The sequence below is a fragment of the Engystomops pustulosus genome, chromosome 6, assembly GCF_040894005.1.
Source record: "Engystomops pustulosus chromosome 6, aEngPut4.maternal, whole genome shotgun sequence".
In the NCBI taxonomy this organism is placed as follows: Eukaryota; Metazoa; Chordata; class Amphibia; order Anura; family Leptodactylidae; genus Engystomops; species Engystomops pustulosus.
Window position 1 is genome coordinate 174,470,605 of NC_092416.1, and position 12,304 is coordinate 174,482,908.

At 45.9% G+C, this 12,304-nt stretch overlaps 1 protein-coding gene across 1 annotated transcript in view; it reads right to left on the minus strand.

Moving 5' to 3' along the window:
* Positions 1–2,638: 2,638 nt before the first annotated feature.
* The window catches only part of TTYH2 (tweety family member 2), a 33,055-nt gene continuing 23,389 nt past the window's right edge, over positions 2,639–12,304 (minus strand). Inside the window, exons 7-14 of the mRNA XM_072112535.1 lie at positions 9,564–9,633; positions 9,424–9,479; positions 9,255–9,347; positions 7,844–7,936; positions 7,617–7,759; positions 7,330–7,515; positions 6,475–6,553; positions 2,639–3,434 (exon numbers count right to left, since the gene is read on the minus strand). Of these exons, the coding sequence (XP_071968636.1) occupies positions 3,354–3,434; positions 6,475–6,553; positions 7,330–7,515; positions 7,617–7,759; positions 7,844–7,936; positions 9,255–9,347; positions 9,424–9,479; positions 9,564–9,633 (801 nt within the window). The 3' untranslated portion in view covers positions 2,639–3,353. The remainder of the gene's footprint in view (positions 3,435–6,474; positions 6,554–7,329; positions 7,516–7,616; positions 7,760–7,843; positions 7,937–9,254; positions 9,348–9,423; positions 9,480–9,563; positions 9,634–12,304) is intronic.

Consider the following 12,304-nt stretch of genomic DNA (forward strand, 5'->3'; position numbering starts at 1 on the left):
CCTATATTTGAAGGGCTCGGTCACCGTTATGGGGGTACTCTGGTGACCATTGATATGGTGACCTCCTGGTTGTCACTGTTGAAGCTCTAGATTGACACAATCGTGGGGGCTGAGGTGTCATGGGGGAGTGAGGTAGTGGTTACGGAACACCCAGGCTAGGTGTTAGGCTGTCACTCTTGTGGGGACCTTGTAACCATCACATATATGGGGGTACTGCTATTACAGTGAGGGTCTTTGTCACTTTTATGGGGGTACTTAATATAGAGTGACAACTGGGAGTCTTTGTATTGACACTTATGGGACTGTGATGTTGTGGGGGTCACTATGACTCTGCTGGTTACTGAGCGCTGTGAATGTCACTGTTATAGGGTACTGATACATCACTGTGATTGGGGTGATGTTGTGGGGGTCACTATGACTAGTTGCTGTGAATGTCACTGTTATGGGGTACTGATACATCACCATATCATGGAATATGGCTATTACAGTATCAGAATAATCCTATTTCTGAGGGTAAAGGTCACTTTTAATGGGTTATCATCGATATGGTGACCCCCTGGGGGCTGTGATGTCATGGCATCACTATGTCCTGGGTGGTTACTGTGTGCTGTTAATGTTATTCAATGGGGATGTTTTGGGGGTCTGTAAATTCCTCCTCCATAGTTTCACACCATAGCGGCATATCCTACAAAAGACTCTTAAAAGGGACACACCCCATGACTTTCCTCTCCCTCGATGCGCTGATTCTTCACCCTGGAAACCATCTCAGAGCCGACAGCCCGTCACTACCAATTATTTCCCCTGTGGTGAGACATGGAAGCCCCCTGGCGCCGGGGATTTGGGATTCAAATCCATTGTTAAAGACTTCAAAAACATTCTATTCACGGCTGCTCTTTGGGGTAGTGGTCCTCAACCAATATAGACCCCAATACAAATCCCACCCGAGTCACTACAACCCCAATAAAAACCCATCCTAGCCGTCACCCAGCTTTCCCAAAGTCCTGAAAGACAACTACATGGGCTTAAGTGGCAGTGAAAAAACTGGGTGACTCATCTTAAAGGTAACTTTTCAGCACCTATAACTTGTTACCTCCTCTAGTAGCTGCAGCTCCATGGACTCTGGCACAGTTGAATTTTTTTCGGTAGAATGCACCGTTCCGGAGCAATCAAGGTCTTTAGTTAAACACCTTATATGCAAATTCTGCTGGGCGGGAGGCGAAAAGTCTGGACCCGCCCACCTAACCTATTGGCTGTCAGAAATAACAACTGATTGCTCGGGAACGGTGATGACGAGCAAAAAAATTCTAACTCCACACAAATCAGGGGAGCAGTACCTATTAAAGGAGGCAAAGATCTGGAGGTGGTAAGTGGGGTGAGACTTCCCCTTTAAGGCCTTGCACTACACAGTGGCTTTCCTGTTTTCGTCTGTCGCCTTCCATTGTTTTCGCTGCAGCACTAGAAAGCCAGGAGTCACACTGGGAAGGTTAATGGAAGGTTTTATTGGCTGTCACATCTAATTCCCGAAGACATGAAGCTTGTTTTGCTCCTTAAGAAGGTCTCCGGTATTTAGGTAATAGTAAAGAAGGCAGCGGCACCCGGAGAAGACGTCATTATTAATTGTGGAAAACTACATAATACTCAGCTTGTATATTATTCTCCAGTCACCTCCAAAGCTGCATCAAACATTCTTCTGGAGTCAGTCACGTTCTGGCCTCTGCTGGTTCAGTTTCTGTAGACATCATGCTCCAAGAAAAAATAGTTTCCCCAGAATGCACTGCATGATACAAGTGGAGTAGCTCAATGCAGAGAGTCAAGAGCAAAGAAGTGTGAGGACATGGTATAATCCTGGAATATACATCCTTATGTCACAGTCCTGCTGCTACTGACATACACAGCAGTGTGAGGACAAACCTCCAATGCAACTGAAGGAGCTACAATCCGGGAATATAAAACCATATGTCACAGTCCTGCTGCTACTAACAACATACACAGAGGTATGATTACACATATCTACAGTAATAATACCCAACACTGGCTGCAGAGAGAGCAGCAGTGTGAGGACACTACCACAGTGCACCTGGAAAATCTATAATCCCGGATATGGTGTACAAAGCAAATTTCTTGTATGGGATCAATAAAGTTGTATTATGTTGAATTGCATAAAACCATATTTCACAGTCCTGCTGCTACTAATATCACACAAGAGGTTACACATCTGCCCATGGACAATACCCAACATCAGCTGCAGAGAGCACAGAGCACATCAGTGTGAGGACATACCCACAGTGCACTTGGAGAAACTACAATCCTGGAATATAAATCTATATTTCACAGTCCTGCTGCTACTACTCACATACACAGATGTTACACATTTCTCCAGGGACAATAATCTACATGGTCACACCTGCTGACAGGGACTACAGGGGCTTGTAAATTACTACCCTAATCTACAATCTTCTTCCCACTGCATGATGGAAGTTACATTCACAACAATGAAAAAAGGATCACCCTTAAAGGGGTTGTTTCCCCTTTCCTCCCAGAAACAGCTCCACTCCGGTCCTCAGGTCCTGTTCGGTATTGCAACTCAAATTTTTATTTTTCTGCCCCCCCATTCCAGCTAAGAAATCACCAATAATCAGACAGTCTCTCATAAGCGGTTTATTTCAAGGGTTGGGAAGAAAAAAAAAAAGGACAAAGTTGCACGTAATAAAAATAAAGCAGGTGCCCCGAAAAATTGGGCAACAATTTTTTTTTTTTTAAACAAGTAAAAACGTTACAATTCGCCGCCGTACGTCAGTCTATACGGCGGCACCACCCATGCCGGCGGCGGGGAGGAGATGGTCACGTACATAGAAAACACACAGTCTTATGCTTTAGGATACATCGATGTCAGATCCCGTGGGGTTTCCTGAGCCCCTGCTGCTATACTGAATTTTACATTAATAAAAAAAAAAAAAAAAATCAGTTTAGTTGCTCTACCCTGGTCAGCCAGCAGGTGGCTCTAGAGATCCGAACCATTGGACAGGAACTACTTTAGAGTAGGTAGTATATACAATCCTATGGGAGTTGTATTGTTTGTGGAATGATATGATCCCCCAGGCCCTGACCCCCCCCCCCCAACCCAAAAAATTTCCTACACCCCAATTTTAGGCTTAAAATTGCCCTGTGGCGTTTTGCGCCGAGTCCGGTCCAGTTTCTCCACTGCAGATTTTTTTTTTTTCCTCTTGTCCCATTGCTAGGCGTGCTATTGCTCCCCTTTATCAGCCAAGGATTATTGCAGTCTCTTCTCCATATAGTCTTGGCAGGAGGGGTCCACAGGACACCATTAGCAGTGTAAAGGAGGGGGGGGGTCTCTAAGCCGGATACTCATTGCCATAAATACTGGACGGCTCTTCATTGACCGAGAGGTAGGTCGCCCTCATACTTGGAGAATACTACAAAAAAAAGGGAAAAAAAGTTATAAAAAAATCAAACAAAATCACAACATATGATGAAGGGTGTATAGAAAACATGAGACGCACGAATCACGGGGCCCTATAGGAAAACGCAAATGGGAGGTAAAATATCTCTTAAAGGGAACCTGTCAGCAGGTTTACCCCCACTAAACTCCCAGACCCTCAGGTAGGGGATGAAATGTACTTTCTAGAATTCCCTCTTGTATTTAAAAATCACCAAGTTTTCCTATAAAAACAAAAAAAAATCTCCCCCAAAGTCTGGAAAATGTGACTCGTCTCACCTCATTTTTACACGAGATGAGTCATGTTTAGAGGTTGCAGTGTTAGTGTCACTTCAAAAGCCGCTATCTTCTGTTCTATAGCACCCAGAAACATGCTGCTGGTGTCATATTAAAGATAAGAATCTAAATTTTTTGCGCTACAGAACCGAAGATACAGGCTGATAAAGACATAGTTGGGAATGAAAGCTGCAGATAATGATCCATTTCCCGCCTAATGTTTAACTGCCTGTAGTTCCAGTTGCGATCTGAAAGAGGAGATACTTCTCTTTAGTATGACATTTAGCGGGTTTCTAGGTGCTATAACAGAAGATAGCGGCTTCTGCAGTGCCACTAACCTCGCAACCACTAAACTTGACTTATCTCATGTGAAAATGTGGTGAGAAGAGTCATGTTTGCCTCGGGGAGATCAGGTAAGCGCGTGAGATTTCACACAATAAGGAAATTTAGAAAGGACATTTCATCTACGATCCGAGGGTTCTAGAACCTGGTGGAATTTGGGGCTTATAATTCATCATTCTATCAGGAATATGGCAATGATGGGGCAGTGTACAGAGATATTTGGGGGTAGGAGGGGTGTATAGTTGCATCACGACCCCCCCCCCTCCCTATTTCACCAGCCTCAGCTAATTGCATACATAGTATAGTATGGGGGAGGGGGCTTTAGACCTTGGTAATCTATCCCTGTGTACACTATACGCTCCTCCGCTGATTACTTCTGTCCTAAACCTCAGGAAAAACCGCAGCACTTAAACATCCTATATATTTAATGGAGCGGCTAATGAACTGCAGAGCTTCCTGTGCGCTCGGGCGGAGGATACACCCAAGGCCACGGAAAGAGATCAGAGTAATCAGAAGATAAGGTGCGTGGAGCCGGGTTACGCAGCCCCGTGTAACATCACCTCTCGCTCTGTTTGCTGAATGCACAGACGTGACTGATGTCTATGGGTGCGACATCTCCTATAAAGCAAAGTCTTAGGTCGTCTCCCTAATAATCCACTAGGGGGAGCTGTTTTGTCTATACGATTCCTATACAGCTGTATAAATATATAGACAGAGAGCTCCACCTAGTGGCAGCTACAGGCAGCCAAATTAGATAAGTCTCATAGATACAGGTAAGGGCTCTGCTGGCTGCAGCATCATGGTAATTGAATAAAGATACATCCACTCATTTGGGAATCAAGTATGCCCGCTCAGCTACCTCTCAGAGGCAAATGTGGGGGGCGGTTGTGGCAGCCAGTGGTTGTCAGATGCTATTCTGTCCCGATGTAGGACATCCGACACAAATATTAATGTTATATCCTGTGACTAATGAGAGCACTTGCCAGCTCCGGTACCATGACTGTGATATTCGGGTATCTAAGAGCAGACGTAACCCATAAAACACCTACACTAATCCCCTGAATAAGGGTGGCCCTATTCCTGCGATGTGGTGGGGATCACAGGTCTAACTGAACCTGTGTGATGGTGGGGTCACAGGTCAGATAATTTCTGACAGCTTTCTGTAGACAGCTCCCTCTAGTGGTAACCAAAACCTTTACCATAACCTACACCCCATAGATACAGGTGCCACCTGTGTACCCTGAGCAGTCATGGAACCCTATTTCAGGCATTGGTGGGGGGTAGGGGGAGGTCACACGTCTGGCTGAACTTGTGATGGGTGCCACAGGTCGCATCATTTTGTCAGGTTTAGATAGCTCCCCCTACTGGTGGTCAAAACGTATATGGATGTTCCTACACCTGATAGATACCGGTGCCACCTGTGCATCCTGGTAGGAAGGGAGGAGTCTGGGAACCCTATTTTAGGCATGTGGTGGTAAACCTAATGACAATCTTGTGTGTGTGTGTGTGTGGGGGGGGGGGGGGCGGTGGATGGATAGAGGAGAGGGGGCACAGAGTGACATTACACACAGTGATACAACTTACGTTTTACATTACAAAGCTCCAAAAATATAGCATGCAAAAATAAAAGACGGATTAGCAGACAGAAGAACCAGCGCCAAGCAAATCACTCCTGTATTTCATACAAAATCCTCTTTAATTCGGCAGCTGCGATACACTTACAATGATCAAGTGTCTCTGGGATCCTAAAAGGATTCTCCATCCTAATTTGTTTAAAAAAAAATCTGATTACTAATGCCGGCTGAGATGTGAAGCGTCAGGGAGGTAACTGCTGAAAAGCTGATTTAAAGGGACACTGTCCAATATTTACAGATACATATGGGCAGCTGTCTACAACACCTATAAGTCTGTACAGTACTAGCGCTGAATTAAGGACAGGCTCTGCAGCACATTCCTCCCATTATTGCCCTAGTCATCAGATTTTTATAAAATAGTTGAAAACCACTTTCCCTTTTCACGCATTTGTGGAAGGGGAGCTTTGCTGCCCAAAATACAAGTATGGAGAGATCAGGGGGAAGGGGGGTAACATGTGGTATTGAAGCACAATATGATTTACTTGTAGTTATCCAGGCTGCAATACCAGTCATAACCTATCTATGAGGGTGGCGCTGTAAGTGGGAGGAAGCTGACATCTTTCTGATTCCTTATACAAGTATCTGTTGCTAGTTTATTGGTCAAGGCCAGTGGCAGACTCTAGGGGCCTCTTTGGGGTAGACGCCCCTTTGTTTTTGCCCTTGCAGGGTATTTCCACACTGAGTTAGGGCACTTTCCTGTATTGCTATAAGTGATGGTAGCCTGTACAGCTACAAGAAGGATTTGGATTCAGAGGCCCAGCGTACCGTAGGAGGTGGAGATCCTCTGCCGATCAGCGGAACGTTCTCGTAGCGAGGATTGCCCCCAAAAAGAGCTGCCTGGTTCCTAAGAAAAAGCAAAATATACAAAGGTGATTCAATGAGTTAATAGCTGGGGAAGGGGGAAGGGCACTCAAGACCCTCATTTACAACCTAAGAGCATACAGAGGGTTTAAAAATCTCTAATCCCTGGAGGACCCAGCCTGTTCATTTTAAGAGTAATTAGATGTAATTCCACTTATAACCTGTGGGGGAGCTGGAGAGGTCTATAACACTTGCAGCAGTGTCGATCACAGCTGATCAATGGGGAAGTTTACAGCTGCAGTGCTGAACTCCTACATTTGACAACCGTGAATCTAAACTTTCCTCAGTCCGCCCCCCCCCCCCACATATTACACTAGAGAACCCCCTTAACATTACTCATACATAAAATCCCAAGAAAGTATAGCGCCCCCTATAGACACAGCATGTAATCTGTCCTGCCTAATAACTGCACAGCATCTGAACATAGCGCCCCCTAGAGTCATGGCGTGTAATCTGTCCTGCATAATAACTGCACAGTGTCTGAGCATTGTGCCCCCTATAGATAAGGTGTGTAAACTGCCCTGCCTAGTAACTGCACAGCATCTGAGCATAGCGCCCCCTAGAGACATGGCATGTAATCTGTCCTGCCTAATAACTGCACAGTGTCTGAGCATAGCGCCCCCTATAGATAAGGCGTGTAAACTGCCCTGCCTAGTAACTGCACAGAGTCTGAGCAGAGAGCCCCCTGAGGACATGGCACAGACCACCACTTCATCAGGATGATATAACAAATCTGCATCTCTTGATGCCACCACTTACATGTATTCGGCCACGGGGGCATTGGAGATGGCTTGTCCCGGCGGGTGTAGACTGGCCTGGCTGCCCAGGCTGCTGCTGTAGCTGCAGAAGCTCCTCAGCTGCGCCCGGTTAGGGTTGTGCACCGCTATACGACGAGCCTGAGGATTAAAGGGGTCCTCATCGTCGATGTCGTTATAATCTCGGTCTCTGAAATACAAATATAGGCCGATTTAACCTGTGAATAAAGTAATTTTATGTGCTGCCCCCTGGAGTACATTAGTGGTACTACAGCCAAAATGAAATCTTACCTTGCAACCAAATGCTTCCAGGCTTGTGGCACAGCACATACCATGGCGGTGAAGGCAAACGCCGCCAAGAGAGAGAAAAGGCCGAGATAAAGGAGTCCTTCAACTCCGTCATAGCAGATGCCGATAAGTGCCTCCAGGTAATCCTAGGAATGAGATGTAAGATGTAGTGTGAGCAGGTATTCAGGATTATCGGATGCATACGCAATATACGGATCGTGGGCCCGCACCTTATGGAGTCCTCGGCAGTCCAGCAGAGCCGTCAGCTGGTGCAGGTTGGACTCGGATGTGTTGAGCAATAGCTGGATGCCCTGGAGATCTTTCTAGAAGAAGCACGAGGTGCGGCAGGGGGTTTGTACATGACACGGATCAATTTTAGTTTATATCTTATACAATTATAGTTATGGTGGAATACAATACAGGGAGAGAAAACAAGTAAGATGTGCCAAGAGTAACAAACCTGCAGCTGTGACAAAGCACAAATGACCAATTCTGTAACGTACATTTAGAAATATTATAAATAGTGATGATCGAGTATACTCGTCCGAGCTTGATGCTCGGTCGAGTATTAGCATACTGGGACCGGCTCGTTGCTCGGACGAGTATTTGCCCTGCTCGATAACGAGCATTTAATTTAAAAAAAAAAGTGAAGAACAGTAAAAAAAATACAATTAAAACATTTAATTTAATCATTTAATTGAAGAAAACAGTGAAAGAACACAGTGCAGAATAGATTGCAGATGTTCGCTAACATCTGCGATCTGTTCCGGAGACACGCGTGCAGAACGGTGTTCTCCGCAATAGTATTTGAAGAACAATATGTGTGAAGAACACATTGCAGATGTTTGGAAACATCTGCAAGTTGTTCCCTACACATATTGTTCTTCAAATACAGTGCTCGTTCAGTTTGTAATTTTACTGAAAAATGCTCGGGTCTCCCATTGATTTCAATGGCGCTTGTTACTCGAAACGAGCACTCGAGCACCGGGAAATGTTCGGCTCGAGTAACGAGCACCCGAGCATTTTAGTGCTCGCTCATCTCTAATTATAAACATATCTAAGAAAAGAAGAAAACTGCCCTGCAGTGTCACTGAGATCCACTGGGGGCAGCACACTACATGTAAATATACACACATGCAAATCTGTATACACCGAGACTCTGTGCTGTCACCTAGTGGTGGCCATTGTAAGAATTTTATTTATTTTAATCATTAGTATTATTATTACCTTACAGTACGGGACAGTCTTCCCTCTGGTGCCCCCTTTAAAGCAGACTTGTCCTATTGTTATTCACATCTAATATTATTCCACATAATAGAACCATTTTTGGAGTATCTTTTCTTTGAACTATATATTACAACGTCCCTCTGTTATTCTCCATGAAAATGTACGAATATATGGACATTATATATGCCTAGTGGGTGTGTCCCCCATACATCGTCTGAACTGATTGGATGGTTGTCAGTAAGTAAGTACACGCCCACCACTAGTTATACCAACTTAATTTTTCAGCTTATTTATAATAACTAGGAGGAATAACATAGGAATGTTACAAATACAATAAGTTGAACCAGAATTATTATTTCTGTGTTTTGTAAAGTAGGAGGGGGGACAGGTCCCTGCAAACATTTGGGTACTTACCTGGGCGGTAGGAAATATGGGCACGGCGAACTGCAGTAAGCCTTGTATCTGGATCTGCATGGTGGTCAGTGACTTCTGGAAGACGTTCAGGGCCTGGAGAGAGGGATGGGGTTAGTGTCAGACTCCACTGTACATATAGTATATAGTGACCTGGATCCTCTCTATATACCTGCTGGAAGGGATTCTTCAGGCTCTGGCTGCAGTACAGGTAGTAATGGACGACCTCTACAAAGATAACGACAACACATGGTTAACAGGCGCGACCATGGGCATCATGGGTGGCATCCTCCCAGCAATGGGCGACATTACCTCCACTGATCTGATCCTGGGTCATGTTCATGATGAACTTATCTGGGGCCACACAAAAGTCACTGGTGCCCTGCAAGACAAGACAAGGGATTAGGGGGTTAATATGACATACATCCAATTCAGGTATTTCGGAAAAGCTGGGTGACAACCAATATGGTCGCCATCACTTTTTCTTAGAATTTCGCCTTCTATAATCCCCTTGTTATTCCTCTGGGAAATATATGCCTAAACAGAAACGTAGGTGTTCCCATTCCCATAGTCAAAGGGGTGTGTCCCGACAAGCTCACAGTGCGGTGTCCAAAGGGTTTTTAGTGATAGGTCCCATTGAGAAATAAAACCTATAACCTCCAGCTGCGTCTACTAATTTCCAGGAGGAACAATGGAAGAACGAGACGGAATTCTAAGAAGGGAGAAGAGATGTTCCAGAATTTTATGTGACCCATAAGATAACAATTTTGCAACATTGTTTCTTAAAATGAGCTGCTGTTCTATTACTCCAATAAGTGTCCAATCAATAAAAACAGCATTAGAGAATGTGTGTATTACAATGTATGTATGTATTACAACGTATGTATGTATGTATGTACCACCCAATGAATCGCAATCATATCCCTCACCTTTATATGTTTCCAGGAGGAATTACAGAGGAAATGGCTCAGGTGATGTAAATTGGAAATTTTTCAGAAAATAAGTGTTTTAGGGGAAATATGAGCATTTGGTAAAACTGACATATTGGAAAAGCTGCCAGAGCTATGATAAAGGTGAAGTGATCCCTTTAAATAACTGGAGCGGTTCTAGAACAGAGAGACTAGAGGGCGCCAGAGCCCTCCCTTACGTCGGCCCCTATGGGTGGCGAGGTACTTCCTTACGTCGGCCCCTATGGGTGGCGAGGTACTTCCTTACGTCGCCCCCTATGGGTGGCGAGGTACTTCCTTACGTCGCCCCCTATGGGTGGCGAGGTACTTCCTTACGTCGCCCCCTATGGGTGGCGAGGTACTTCCTTACGTCGCCCCCTATGGGTGGCGAGGTACTTCCTTACGTCGCCCCCTATGGGTGGCGAGGTACTTCCTTACGTCGCCCCCTATGGGTGGCGAGGTACTTCCTTACGTCGCCCCCTATGGGTGGCGAGGTACTTCCTTACGTCGCCCCCTATGGGTGGCGAGGTACTTCCTTACGTCGCCCCCTATGGGTGGCGAGGTACTTCCTTACGTCGCCCCCTATGGGTGGCGAGGTACTTCCTTACGTCGCCCCCTATGGGTGGCGAGGTACTTCCTTACGTCGCCCCCTATGGGTGGCGAGGTACTTCCTTACGTCGCCCCCTATGGGTGGCGAGGTACTTCCTTACGTCGCCCCCTATGGGTGGCGAGGTACTTCCTTACGTCGCCCCCTATGGGTGGCGAGGTACTTCCTTACGTCGCCCCCTATGGGTGGCGAGGTACTTCCTTACGTCGCCCCCTATGGGTGGCGAGGTACTTCCTTACGTCGCCCCCTATGGGTGGCGAGGTACTTCCTTACGTCGCCCCCTATGGGTGGCGAGGTACTTCCTTACGTCGCCCCCTATGGGTGGCGAGGTACTTCCTTACATCGCTCCCTATGGGTGGCGAGGTACTTCCTTACATCGCCCCCTATGGGTGGCGAGGTACTTCCTTACATCGCCCCCTATGGGTGGCGAGGTACTTCCTTACATCGCCCCCTATGGGTGGCGAGGTACTTCCTTACATCGCCCCCTATGGGTGGCGAGGTACTTCCTTACATCGCTCCCTATGGGTGGTGAGGTATCAATGTCACTTTTAATTCACCTGCCTCATAACCACCGACTAAAGAATATAATCTGCAAATCGGACGAAACCGGAGAAACTCTGCAACACGAGTAAAAAAAAACAAAAAAAACGAGAAACTCAATTATCAACGATTGGTGGAATCAGAGAAGGGCAAAATCTGAGACCAGTCCATAGGAATCCAAGAGCAGAACCAATATCCCTGAGATATTAGATTCCCAGAGGGGCACCCACAACCCATTCCAGGTCCCCCGGAGCTCAGTGTCATATCCCGGATATGTAATACGATAGATCTGGGTCTGCAGATCTTTACTTGACCTCGTCTTGAAGGAGACTTACCGGATGATAAGATCTGGGACTATACAGTAGGAAGGTGAAGACCTCATCCTAATACCTTATATACTCGAGTATAAGCCTAGTTTTTCAGCACAAAATTTGTGCTCAAAAACCCTAACTCGGCTTATACTCGAGTCAACTAAAAACATAAAGACAAAACTCACCTTTCTGACGTCACCCATAGGTCCTCTTCTGTCTGAGACAGTCTGAGACAGAAGAGGACCTATGGGGGACGTCGGAAAGATGAGTACAGTGTTTTTTTTTTCCCTACTACAGCGGCTGGGCAGGCTGTATGCTACAGGGGTTGGGCAGGCTGTATGCTACAGGGGCTGGCAGACTATATACTGGGAGGCTGTAACCAATGCATTTCCCACCCTCGGCTTATACTCGAGTCAATAGGTTTTCCCAGTTTTTTGTGTTGAAATTAGGGGTCTCGGCTTATACTCGGGTCGGCTTATACTCGAGTATATACAGTACCTTATTTCTAGGCCAAGATATGATGGGATAAAGATACAGGACACAAACCTAAGGCTGCACTGCTGAGAGATTCTGGACACACGTTTTTTGTCAGGTCGGGTGCTGTCATGGATAATTTATGTGGGGGGGAAAAAATCTTGTTACTCCACC